Source organism: Nannizzia gypsea, genomic scaffold (assembly GCF_000150975.2).
Source record: "Nannizzia gypsea CBS 118893 supercont1.2 genomic scaffold, whole genome shotgun sequence".
NCBI classification, from domain to species: Eukaryota; Fungi; Ascomycota; class Eurotiomycetes; order Onygenales; family Arthrodermataceae; genus Nannizzia; species Nannizzia gypsea.
In genome coordinates this window covers 3,478,431-3,491,382 of record NW_003345200.1, presented here as the reverse complement: position 1 = coordinate 3,491,382, position 12,952 = coordinate 3,478,431, and the positions used below count along the sequence as shown (strand labels likewise).

The 12,952-nt window shown below is 47.8% G+C and overlaps 1 protein-coding gene across 1 annotated transcript; it reads left to right on the top strand.

Annotated features, from left to right (window-relative positions):
• Positions 1-8,921: 8,921 nt before the first annotated feature.
• Positions 8,922-11,136, top strand: MGYG_03331 (hypothetical protein; the record flags this gene model as incomplete). Its single annotated transcript, XM_003175763.1, has 3 exons — positions 8,922-9,437; positions 9,562-9,841; positions 9,902-11,136. 3 exons carry the CDS (start codon positions 8,922-8,924, stop codon positions 11,134-11,136), a joined length of 2,031 nt encoding a protein of 676 aa, XP_003175811.1.
• Positions 11,137-12,952: the final 1,816 nt, after the last annotated feature.

Genomic DNA, 12,952 nt, shown 5'->3' with positions numbered 1-12,952 from the left:
ATTCAAAATGTGGCATCATGAAAAATGCACAAGGGATTAGATTAGAAGTCGCGGGCGGTCAGTGATAGTTATTCGAGACATATGGAGTTATAATCCATGGTTCCGTCGCGCTGTAAATGCAATAACATGCATTACAAGCAATGTCTTCCCTTTCCCCCTTTGAGAGACTCCGTTGACTGGCTTCCCTCGCTGTGTTTGTTTTTATCCCTCATGCGCCATTAAAACGATCAAAGGATAGGGTATAAAACGGTTATTGCAGGTGCACTGCCTAGCAAGTGCTTTCACCTTGGCTATCAGCATGGCCAAATAAAGCCATCCTTGGGACAGTTCAGGCCAGCCTGATCTGTCGTTGAAATCTGGATATGCGGCCCCAGACAGTCGTCACGGGAGAGAAACGTCAGCCTGTGTGCAGTAATATCCAAGGAACTTTTGATCAAACCACACTCAGCCTGGTCGACGTAACCAGCCAATATGGAAACTCCCTATTTCTGGACTCTTCCACAAGAGAAAGGATGTCTTGTTGGGTTTGCCATTTTCGCCTTCGTTCCGCCCCCTCCCTCCCGGGGTTTGTCTTATATTATCCATACTACTAGGCAGGGTATATGTTATCAAAACGATGAGAAATTATGTGCACGGCGAACAGCGGTTCGGGCGGGATTACGACATACTTAGGAATGCGAGTCCACAGAGGGAAAAGAAAAGAAACTCAGTTGGGGTTTCTTCGTATGGATGTGAGTAAGATGCTTGAGGCAGTCAGCAGCAGTTGGAGAAGAATCTTACGCCTGGTTCGGGGCTGATGCCTGCTGCGCTGTGTTCCTTTTTTGGGAGGAAGGGGAGATTGTAAATTGCCCCCAGCTCCCTTCTGGTGATTCGCCATGTTCTGGCCATCCTCGAACATTGCTGTGTTGCATATAAGTACAGATCGAAAATAGGACGGGACGGGAGTTCTCGGTATTTCATCCGGCCAGGTATACTTGATATGCAGTTTGCAGATCCGGAGCTGAGATGAATAACATCTTCTTGGTCAAGCCCGTAATTCTCGTTATAGTGAACTAAATAGTTATCGACAAAAAGGCGCCCACTCTGGTACATCCATGCCCAATTATCGATGCGTCTAGGATCCGTGGCAAAAGAACAGGCGGTTGAGCCTGACACAGAAATATCAAAAGTTGAGAGATCGCTGTCCGAGATAAATTAGCCCTGGTTGTGCCTGTGGCGCTCGATCCGAGCAGTCTTTGATACCTTCCTGCCCTTTCTTTTTTGGCTAATAAGTTAGCAATGAAATCTGCGCCACCTTGGCTTGTTGATCCAGGGATTTGGGAGATGTTTAACAAGTTAGGTAGAGACATATACTTTTTGCCGGTGATAACTATATCATTGTCCTGGGAGGTTTCGGCCGGACGAGCTGGATTCCCACTCCCAAGCTGGCTCCAAGCTCAAAACAAACTCCATCCATACTGACACTTGACATAAGTATCTTGAGAGTACCCAGTACCCTCGTGTGTGACGTAATTCAAGCTATTGTTTGAAGCCCCCAAGATGGCGGACTTAGATCCGAGACCTACTTTTTCCGCTACGAAACCCACAAGGTGGTGATAGCAGTGCGTGTGAGACAGCCCTGTCAGCCATTTATCTCGACAGCTGGGTAACTAAGTCAAGAGTTAGCTTGATATTCCTGGTCAGGACAGGAGGGTGTTTGGGTGCTTTCCTCACTCGGCTTGAGACGAGACGCCCGGCAGTTATCACACTGTGATTGGCGAGCAGCCAGGGTAACTAATGTATATAATTATAAGTCAGCATACGAAGCACCGGGATACCCCCTGGTCCCAGTACTCCATGCCTCAAGCGTCCATATTATAACTACCCATCGTCCACAGGCAAGGATACAGTTGGAGAAATGTGAGTTCAGAAACTTTTACTCTGCCCTCTCCTCTTTCTCTGCTGTTGGTGTTTCTGATGCACAACTGGCCGAAGAGCCCGCTGCCTCTCTGCACCCATTATTCATTCAGCTCTCACTTTTCTTTCCTTTTTCTCGCTCGCTCATAATCCGTACATCGTCTTGTGTCAAAAGATACGCTTCAACCTTTCGATATCCTTTCTTATGTAAGAATATCACGTGATATCTATATTTGCCGCGACTCTTACCCCTGAGCGAGAGACTTTGTGAAGGCAAGTTTCTGGTTTCCGCCTGCGATCCATGGATATGCGAAAGTCAAGGGCTGCAGAGGCTATCGGAGCAGCCGCTGATGGCAAGGCAGGTGGCTAGTTGTGGTGTGTAGAGGCAGAGGATGGGCGACGTAATATGCAGGGCCCCAATGCTGGGTTGCTTTCCCAGGCCTATTTTATTAAGTACATCATTATTACAAGTTATTGGAGAACCAACCAGGAAGACGGCGAACCCCGGCCAGGCTTGGAAGAAGAACTGGTTGACTGGAGAGCCCTAGCCTCTCTGGACTTGATATGTGTTGCTGTTTGCTCACCCTTGTTTGCAGAGTATAACTGCATCCCTTTGTTTGGCTTTGAAATGCTCCGTTCAATAACCATTCAACGATGGTAGTTGATACTAACGTACATTTAATCTCTTTCCTTACGGATACCACGGAAGCCAGGTCGGTACCTTGCTAGGCGAGTGATGACGAAACGAACTTCCGCGGGATACTGCTTGAAAGGCGGACCCAGACAGTGAAGCAGCCGGCAACTTCCACACGGAGTATCGGGAGCGGTAAAATACATAAAAAGATGATGCGAAACGGCACCATTACCAGCCTAAGACCGTTGTGTTCCTTGCATAAATAACACTTGCTATTGGTACGTATATGCCAAAGGCCCAGCTTTCGTCTCGTGTGTACAGAGTACATGTTCTACTATCAGTATGTTCAGCAAATGGAGTATAGAGTATAGCTCGGGTTCTCCATACATAAAGCTCCACGCAAAACATATACGAATCAGCTGGGTACCAAACATGTGAAAGCACCGTACAAACCTTTTAGCTTCCAAAACATTTATATAGAAGTATAAAACGGAATCTGCACCGGGTGAGAGTCGAGATCAAGGATGGGCCCCTCAGAGACTTTATGCATGCAGTTTGTAAGAAAGCGGTGGTTTCTAACCCGTCTGGCCACTTGCCCCATGATGCAGCAGTTGGACCAAAAGAAGCGCCTCTGTATGTACATACATCCATACAAGGGGCCATGCAGGTGCAGGACGGCTGGGAGGAGCCACGGAAATTGAACTCCTATCTGGAGCGGCCTTTTGAGAAGAAGGAAAGAACTCACCATATCGTCTAAGGAAAAAGCTGCCATTCTTTGCCAGGTGATCCCAAAACTGGCACTTCCCGTCCATATGATGTCTGTGAGATCGTAAAAGGAATTTTGTTTTACCTAGGTAGCTAGTGACCTAGTTCAGGGTGGCGTCCAGTAATCGTAGATTTGGATCTTATTGATTCAAGGTCCTGGAAAAGCTGTCTAGTTTAGTCGTATATTAAGCATGTCGTGTATTAAGCAGCGTTATTATTCTTGGGATATTGGACAAGGCCTAAGGGTGATACTGAACATACCTTTTTGACCACTTAAGCCCTCGTTTTGCACCTTTCTAGCCGCTTGTTCAGCGTTACTATTGGTTCCCGAGAATCAACGAATGCACAAGCAGAAACTGGCTGGATGCATCTCATTAGTTAACCCAGCTACCTGTCGTTCGGCATTTCCTCTTCCAGCGGGACCATCATAGCGCGAGGCCGGATGGGACGGACGGAGCGCAAGTTGTCACGGATAGTGGTTTTTTGATAGCGTCGGTGCTTCCTTTTGATCAAAGAGAAACTTGAGGAAAATATCCTCCGTAGATATCTCAGAGATAAGTATATTGACCTCAGGATTCAAAGAACGAGGTGAGTCCGTATTTGCAAGGGAGATATTATGTATGAAGTAAGGCCTGTTAGTACGAGCATCACGTACAGCCCGGTTCTCCTTCATGAGGTTCAGCTCGATTTCCCTTGTTGACTTGCCCATTCACTGTTTGAATATGCTCACTGTTTCTTCTATATTCCTGCCTGATATTCTTATTGCTAGAAGTATGGGCGGTGTGGCTCCGCCGTCTCCTGGGACATTGATCACCGAGCAAGGATGCTACTGTGCCGTCATTCCTACCGAGACTTCCAAGTCATATGGAATGTAGCATCATCTTCTTGACTTGTTTTAGCTTGCCTAACCTGACCCGAGGATCGCCGAATACAAGTGTGTTGAAAAGAGACTTGATGTTTAAAAGTTAGCCTGCTGCTGCCGATCAAAGGAGGGTGTAAATCAGCCTGTCTTTGCAGGGTACTCTTTTGAGATACCCTTCCTGTTGCCTGGCTGTTAGCTAATCTAAGATCACAGGGTGAAAGCGGTGCGGCGGACATTTTTTTGCTGAGAACCCGCCGGAATTACTGTACTTGGCTGCAGCCATCAGCAGAGGTTGCGGTTCTTGTCCCACCTTCAATTAGCTTGTAGTATCGGTTGAGAAAATGTTAGATACTTTTGTGGTCTATCTCCGCCTCGCCTGTCGAGATCTTAGATCTCAAAGGAAATTCCAACCAATGGACGGGCAGGCTGGGGCGGACTCTTTGCATGGGCGCCAACCGTTATTTAGTCACCATACAGCAGGCGTACCCAGGCCCATAACATATAGTATGCCCATAGTTAAGGGATGCAACGAAAGTTACAGACCCCCGTACTCCGTACACACACTAGGCGAGTGGACTGGCGTAATCGTTTGGCTTTTTCTTTTACCTTTCCCTGTCCTTCCGAACGACGGTTCCAAGTTGATGCAAAGTCGGAGATTCCATCCAAATCCAGTACCTTGCCTTTTAATCCCGAACGTCGAGCAGTTGACGAGACGGACCCAGCGTAAGTAGTGGTTCTCATTGCTCCGTTGTTTTCAATAATGGATGTTACATCCATTTAGAGAATAATAACCCAAAGCGCCGGTTCGAGGGTTGCTGTACCAGATCATGCCCGACTAAAAAAAGGAGATCCTAGACCTTGATGCTAAGGAGATACCAGTGGCGGAGAACGAATGAATATGGAACAACAGTCATGGGCAAGGCCAAAATAATGAACCAGACTCCTGATGTTAAGTGTCTGGTTCAGCAAATGCAACTGGCCAGGAGACGGTGGAGCTCTTTCTTGTGGTTTCTCCTGCGGTCACCGTTGGTTGGATCCTTCGCCCTAAATAGTCCCTTCCCCGAGGTCCGACTCCTGGTGCTTGCGTGCGTCGTCAGGGAGGGTCAACTAGGCTGAGTTTTGGTAAGACGCCGTCAAGAGGTCTAAGCAAAATATGCAGTTTGTTATTTTTGTCGGTGGGTGAATGACGGATGGGCGAGGCTTTACGGAGTACATCGCGGTAAAAGATGGGATACCAGACACACGATGCTGACCAAATAATTCGATCGCTTTGGTTTTGGGCCAGACGCTTCATCCCTTCGCTCGGTCGTTGTTTCTTTTTCATTTCGTCGTCCCTTTCTTTTTTGCTCGCTTTTTTTTGTGCTTTTTGGCTCACACGTCGAAGCTGGGTGCGGCAGGAATGGTGGCACAGTGGCAGCAAGCGGATGCGCATCCATCACGCATATCGATGATGAATGACTTTTGAATATGTAACTATGAGTGCCAGACGGGATAAGCAGTTTTAGTGTCGTTGCTCGGTGTCTTATCGACGCATCATGCTAAGCACGCTGGCAAAAATTTTACATAACCTTGAGACATATTTGTTGCTTGCGATGGCTTGTTCCCTTGGTGTAAACTCCGTATACACACACATCTTCGGACTATGAACATGGGCGGTCCACCTAACGAGCAAATCCTGCCACTATGACAAGGATGAAGTCCAACACCCAAGGGGCATGACCACAACACACGGCGTGTCTAACTGGCTTGAAGGCTGCTGCAGTGAACAGCGCCAAAAGAAAGCTGACCATTCCACCGCCATCCTCAAACTGGGACGAGAAACACTCTGTTGGAGGCATAAATCACTTTCTTCTGCTTCAGTCTACTCTGGTTCGACGGCTTTCCAAAGATAAAAGAGGTTTCATGCTTTCTTTTACTCTGTTCGAGAAATCAGCCATCTGGAGGCTGGTTAGTTGAGGGGGGAATAGGCGATGGGCGACGGCGGCCAACTAGCGCTCGAAGACTGGCAGCGTTATTGTTACAGCCTCCTTTTCGCATACTCCATCCCCCAAACTAAAGGAAAACGACGCAAGAGAGCCAGCCAGCTCCAGCCTCCAGGATCATAGGCGAGCGACAGCGAGCGGAGGTCTTAAGTTTGCTGTCTTACCTGAGGTCTGCCTTCTCTCTTCTGTTCTTCGTCACATTTCGTACAGCACACATACCCAAGCGAAAGAGGCAAACATGATGCCGTGGGGCGGACTGTTGGAGGAATATAGAATTGTCCGGTAAAAAAAAAGTGACCTATGCTTGCAGATTAGAAAAGCCCTGATAAACCACCATGACGGGAGAAAAGGTATTTTAATTTCTGTTGCTTCCTCCTGTGCCGTCCCATTGACGTGGTTTGCCCTTGGTGTTTGAAAGAAAAGGCCCCTGTGTTCTGCTGAGATTATAATTAGCAACTTTTCCTCTTTATCCTCGATCAATATTGTACCCAGAAATGGTCAAAAGACCCAGCCGGAAGAGGGAGGGGTACGTCGTGTACAGGTATCCCATTAATTACGCCTACCGAGAGGAAGGGGGCCTTGTCTTGTCGCCTGAGATTGATTCGTATCCCCAGCGTAAAAGAGGTCACGTCATACATATGCTGCAGAAGAAGGACTATCGTTTACAGCGAAGTATGTATACGGAGTAGCGGATTTTGTTAAACACCCTGGTGATGGGTTTCGCAGGGAGTTAAAAGAGCATGCCAGCTGCGAAAGACGACGGTCAGCGGAGGAGCAAACAGAATGGCTGGGGTGCTAGGAGATCCTCACCTGTTTGTGTCGTGGTGGCTCGTAAAAGTCGCCCGGATCAGCCTTTCTTCTTTTCATGTCTTTGCCGTGTCACCACTTTTTGATTCGCTCTTGTTCGTGTGGTTATGTCGTCTCATCCTGACTCCATCCCCTTCATGCGAAGCATAAGACGATTATGGTGAAACACAGGACATCCACAAGTCAATCATTACTCCCAACATCACTACTCTCGATATTGAACAGTTGTGTCGGCATGATGTGAGAGTCGTAAATGGGACGCGAGTTCTCCGTTTAGAGTGTGGGTAGAGGAGCTCATTAGTTGCTCTGGGCTTACTAGCTGCTCTGACATCAAGGTTGGCTGTACAGAGTATCTATCGCTAGCCGGCCAGCTTCCCGATATCAAAGAATGAGACAAGACTATTTGCTCGAAACTGCAGCTGGGGCGTATGTCCGTTCCGTTACTGTGATCAAGCAAAGATAATAATTGTATTATCGTCATGGCCAGCTTACATACGAGCAATGCAACGGAGATGCAAGACGCCTTCTAGGCTTCATCCAGGTTGATGAACAACAAGATCATGAGGGATCTTGGGGGCGTGATACGAGCTAGCTGGTCTCTTGAGATTCCGTTTAGGGCGGCCTCTGACCGACATGCCAAAGCCTTGAGAGCCTTGAGCCCTTGTCAACAGCTAGAAGAGACCTGCCTTAGTACACAGATTTTGTAAGTATGCATCGTAAAGTACGGGGAAAAGAAGAGACATGCCTGGAAGCACAAAGGTAAAAGCATATAAGTGTACTCCATCCTATAGCGATGTATACTTACACGGCCTTTGCTTTTTGCCTTCTGGTCTCTTTCTTTTTATCGTTGGCTTTCATGCCTTTTAGTGTTTTCTCAGGGTCAAGAACCAGCAAGCCCCTGGTTTTCATTGACTCCTGCATCCCAACAGTCGGACGCCCAGCGTCCAGAGTGTGTCCCATCAACCAGGGCTTGCCTCCGCCCATCCATCATCCTGTCTCTCTGTGCTGGAGTAGAAGATGCCAGCAAGCAACAAAAAGTAAAAATAACGATCAGCCGCCTCAGAGGTTTCTTTTTGTTTCCGGGCCAAACTTCGTCCAAGGGCAAATAATAAAAAATAACTTTGCGTACTGGAGACTTGCATTCCCCCATCGCCATTATTTTATTATTTTTCTCCTCCGGCTCTTCTGCTTTTTTTACACTTTCTTTTTGTGCAAAATTAACTGGATGGCTGAATGGCAATCCGGTGGCCCAGAGTTAGTGCTTCCAAAGAACGAGGTCAGTGGATCAAGGATGTGTGGATGGGATGGATGGATGGATGCGACCCTCGGACTGCGTCCAATCCATCCCCTTTCATTTGCGTCTCATTTGCGCGCCGCTTGCTTGACCTGGGGCTGTTTTTATGCCTCGGGCTGTGATAGATGTATCGATGTTGCTTGCTTGATCGATGATGCTCGTCTATGACTTGCCCCTTTCTTTTTGACTCCTTTCTCGTGTCTGCTGCCGGACATGTTTTAGTGACTTCTCATCCTCATATCCACGGCTGGTCGTCCCGCTTGGCTGGCTATCTCCAATCCCCGCCACGGTTCGTCTCGTCTCCTTGAGATGGATTGATTGATTGAACCGTCCGTCCAGAACTTCGCTGTTCTTGCCGAGAGCTTCTTCTTGTGTCCGTTATCCTGTCCTGGCGTCCTCCTGCTGCTGCTCCACCAAGGGCGGCTTCTATTCCTTTTGCCTTCGTCTTCGTCATGTCCTGCGATGCTTGCCCTTGAGGACATGGACCTACCTTTCTCTTCTCTTTCCTTTTCTTCTTATTCTTCCTCCTTATCTTCCTGTCAGTGAAGCATTGTTGCTTCACTCCGCTAGTGCAATGGTCAGCAGCATGATCTAGTGATAACCACCACATTCACCCAGGGAATTCACCGTCACCCTCCAATATCTTCTATAACTATACCTGTCGTCTGCAGTATATCACCCATGCCTGCCATCCTCGAAATACCGCCGAACCATTTCCTCCCACACCCATTCGGGGCCCCCTCCTTACCGTCTTCGACCTCCAGACCGCCGCCGATAGATAGAGCCGAGCTCTCTAGGCTTCAAGGGGAACTACCTAGACAACAATCGAGCTCGCGAATAGCTTCAGATATGGCGAGGATGGGGGTTGCTGTTGCGTCGTCGTTGCCACATCACTATGGGGGCTACTCACATCCAAGGAGTGATGTTCAAATAGGAGTAGACGGGAGGAAAGACGTCACCGCCTTCAACCATAACCACAACACCAACACCAACAGCGCCCGGCGGGAAGACAGCACCACGCAACAGGCCAGGCCGGCACAGAGGCAACCAATGCCACTGATCAGCCAGCACTCTAATATCAACCAGGAGACCTCCTCAGACTCTCCGGCCAAGTCTACAGCTCGGAGCACATCTAGCCCACAGCTAGGCTCGTCCATGAGCGGTAATGGAGGCAATCTAGCAGAGTTTGCTGCTCAGGTATGCTACCGGTCTCTATTCACCAGTACCATACAATACACACACACGCATATATATGTATATGCATATATGTGACAGGTCTATGTTATATCCGACATATACTGACATAAGTTTAACCTTATAGGTGGCTTGTTTATTCTGGTTTGCCAAAGCCTCTAAATTGAAACAGATCGAAGACGATTCTTCATACACTCCAACTTCACCTCTGGAGCTGGAATTTGCACCAAGCCCGGGGTTCAAGAAATGGGTTACCACAGTACTAACTACCACTCAAGTGAGCAAGAATGTTATTCTGCTAGCACTCCTGTTCATCTACCGCCTCAAGAAGTTCAACCCTGCAGTACGAGGGAAACGGGGGAGCGAGTTCAGGTTAATGACCATTGCCTTGATGATGGGGAATAAATGTAAGCATTGAGGCTCTACTACATACTTATTACCTATGTTCGCTAACTCTTCCACTCCAGTCCTTGATGATAATACCTACACAAACAAGACCTGGGCGGAAGTTTCCGGTATATCAGTTCAAGAGATTCATGTGATGGAAGTTGAGTTCCTCAGCAATGTCCGATATAATCTGTTCGTTACCAAGGAAGAATGGAACCAATGGCTGGCAAAGTTATCAGTATTTTCAAGCTATTTCGAAAAGGCTTCAAGACTTTCGCTGGATGTTTACTCGGCCAACCGATCTACTCATGCTTCGCCAGTTCACAGCCCGTTAACCCCCGCCGTGGACAACTATCGAGCCTCACAACAATTGACAAAGCAGGTATATCCTACTTCCTCACAAAATTTTAACGCCCCTCAGGCTCGTTTGTCATTGAGCATCCCTCAGTCTAGCAATACATCCTTTGGTTATGATGATCCTGCATCACATTCGGCGGTACTTGTGGAGCCATTGAGTGCCCATAGGAAACGCAGTTGGGATGACCAGGCAAACGATAATCCAGCCAAGAGACCAGCAACTGCGACTACGACTTGGGTTCGACCATCAACGCAAGCCCCAGTACAGCTTTATAATTCACAGTTGCCCTCTACTGCACCCCCTCCCCAGGCTCAGTTACCGACGAGTATCGTTTCTATGCCACCTAATATGGCGTCCCAACTTTCAAGGCCTCTTTCGGGGTATCCTATGGGGCCTGTACATACGCCAACCTCTGTCGCTCCGCTTACCGTCACCCAGCCTATCTCTACTGCTTCTCGTTCTACCATTTTCCCAGTCAACAACACTGCAGTTCATTGGAGTCAACCTTCTGCTCCTCAGCCAATTCTGGCACCATTGCCGGTCACCAATCTCCAGCAGAGCGCTGCTAGCGGGTTTTCTGACTCTTCAAGGCGTTCTGGCTCAACCTCGTTTCCAGCAACCGCACCCCCAACTACGATTTCACCCGCTGTTCCAGCATACTCGGTTCGCACGCCCACTCACCTTTCGCCCTCTTCCATCCTCTTGGACCGCAATTCCCCATACCGCCCAGTTCGTTCAGTCAACACTCTCCTATATCCTCCTCCGGCTGGCTCTCTACTTCAACCTCGACAGCTGTCGGTTGATTTAATGCGATATCAACCATTAGGCAAAAGAAGCTCGGAAGACCGAGTCGACCGAACTGGTGTTTTGCCATATTCCCAGCCCAACATATGGGGAGAACAATACTTTTCTCAGGTCCAGCCAACGACACAGACGACACAGTATCACCAAAACTGATTTACAAGCTGATTTATCTTACCTGGGATGCAAGTAGTGCCACTTGTGCCTTTATATTGTTGCCTTGTCTCGTCTTTGGCTCCTATCCTCCTGTGGCTTTTTTCGTGGCCCGTTTTCTCTTTCTTTCTCCCTTTGTCCGTTTTTTGCATTGCAATGGTGTTCACAGTACTATTAGACAGGGGACCAGACTGGCTAAAAGCCATCATACACTATATCCGCTATTACTTTTACGTTTCTTATTCGTTTCACGTTCATTCGACATTGCGCGAACCTTTGGGAGGTACACGTCATTTATTCAAGTTGTTTTCTTGCAGCTGGCTGAGCCTTGTTGTTTTGCTATATCTTTTAACTTCATGCTACCACAGTGACATTTCAAATTTCTACGAAGGCATTTTGTTAAGGCATTTCTTTTTTGTGTTACTTCTTATTTCCCTTTTCTTTGTGGTGGCTCTACCAAGGATACCAATTTTTCATGAACTTTGCCACTTGTTTTGGGAGGCTATGGTGAACCACGGGGCTTTCTGATAGTCCATCTACAGATACCAATTGATATGAATAAAGTATAGCTGCAATTATACTCCGTGACCTGGGATGATCCTCTGCAAAACAGACGTAATTGACTCATCTTCCACAACTTGATTGCGAATAGTATTGAGAGCTTGGCTTATGTGGCGAAACCCGTGGATTCTTCGCCTGGAAAGCAACCATCCGTCATTGTGTTATAACTCGAAGCTACTGGATGCTGCACAGTCACAGGCATCCTCTGCTACTAAGTGCTTGAACATGGCTTGTCTTCGCAAGATGGAAGACGGTGCCTACAAGTCTCGCTGCCACCGCCAACGCCTAATATGGACTAACCTCATTACATCCAGGACTACGTACGTCAGTCAAACATATATCTACATCTAACTACTGTGAGGTTGATACAGACACTGTCCACGTCGTTTGTTTCCCAAACATGATGCGGCTTTTAGCTATTCGGAAGGTCATCTTCCCAGGCTGAACCGAATCAATGTGACGAGAGGTCGACGGCCCATTTCCTTCCAGCCTTGACACTGCAAGGATCAAGTCAAGTCAAGCCAGCACGCAACCTTGGGTTATAAAACATCAAGTCTCGCTCTCAAGTAAGATGATATCACAGACCATGGTGAAAACTAGAAGTCGCAAAGATGAGGGTATCATGTCAGGCCCAAGAACTGGATAGGAAAAAAAAAAACACGGGAAAACCTGACCGTCAGCTATTGCTGCCCAACATACCCAGGCCTTCTAGCTTCCTCGAGGGACAATGTTCTGTTTGCTGTCTCCGTACGCTCTATACCCGAAAAAAATATATTGTTTCCGCGCCATCACGTAGTTATCCATAGCTAAATATGGGAGTGATTCTGACGGCTGCTTACAACGGCTCGAATATATCTTGATATTCCCTGAGGAGATCATGAAATGAGAAAATAGCTCTTACCCCAGATGTCAAAGGAATATTGGCTAATGCTGGGGTATCACTTCCATTCCGCAATGTTACGGGCGTACTGATACCACAGAATGGAACGAGCCTGACACGATACCAGCAGGCAAGTCCGTGCCAGAAGAATAAGCAAGATGACAAGAGGACGATAACATGGCTCAGTCGCATTTCATTCAGCAGTAATGTTCGATCTGTGCGCGCTGACTCGGCCATATCACTCGTAATAGCAGCACTGGCCATTCACCCAGGCCCGTTGGCCCCACGTTCATGTCATGTAGAGATGACTATATATGGCCAGGATAATCTCAACTGGGGAAGACTATGCCGGATGACTCCATCCAAGATAATAGGTTG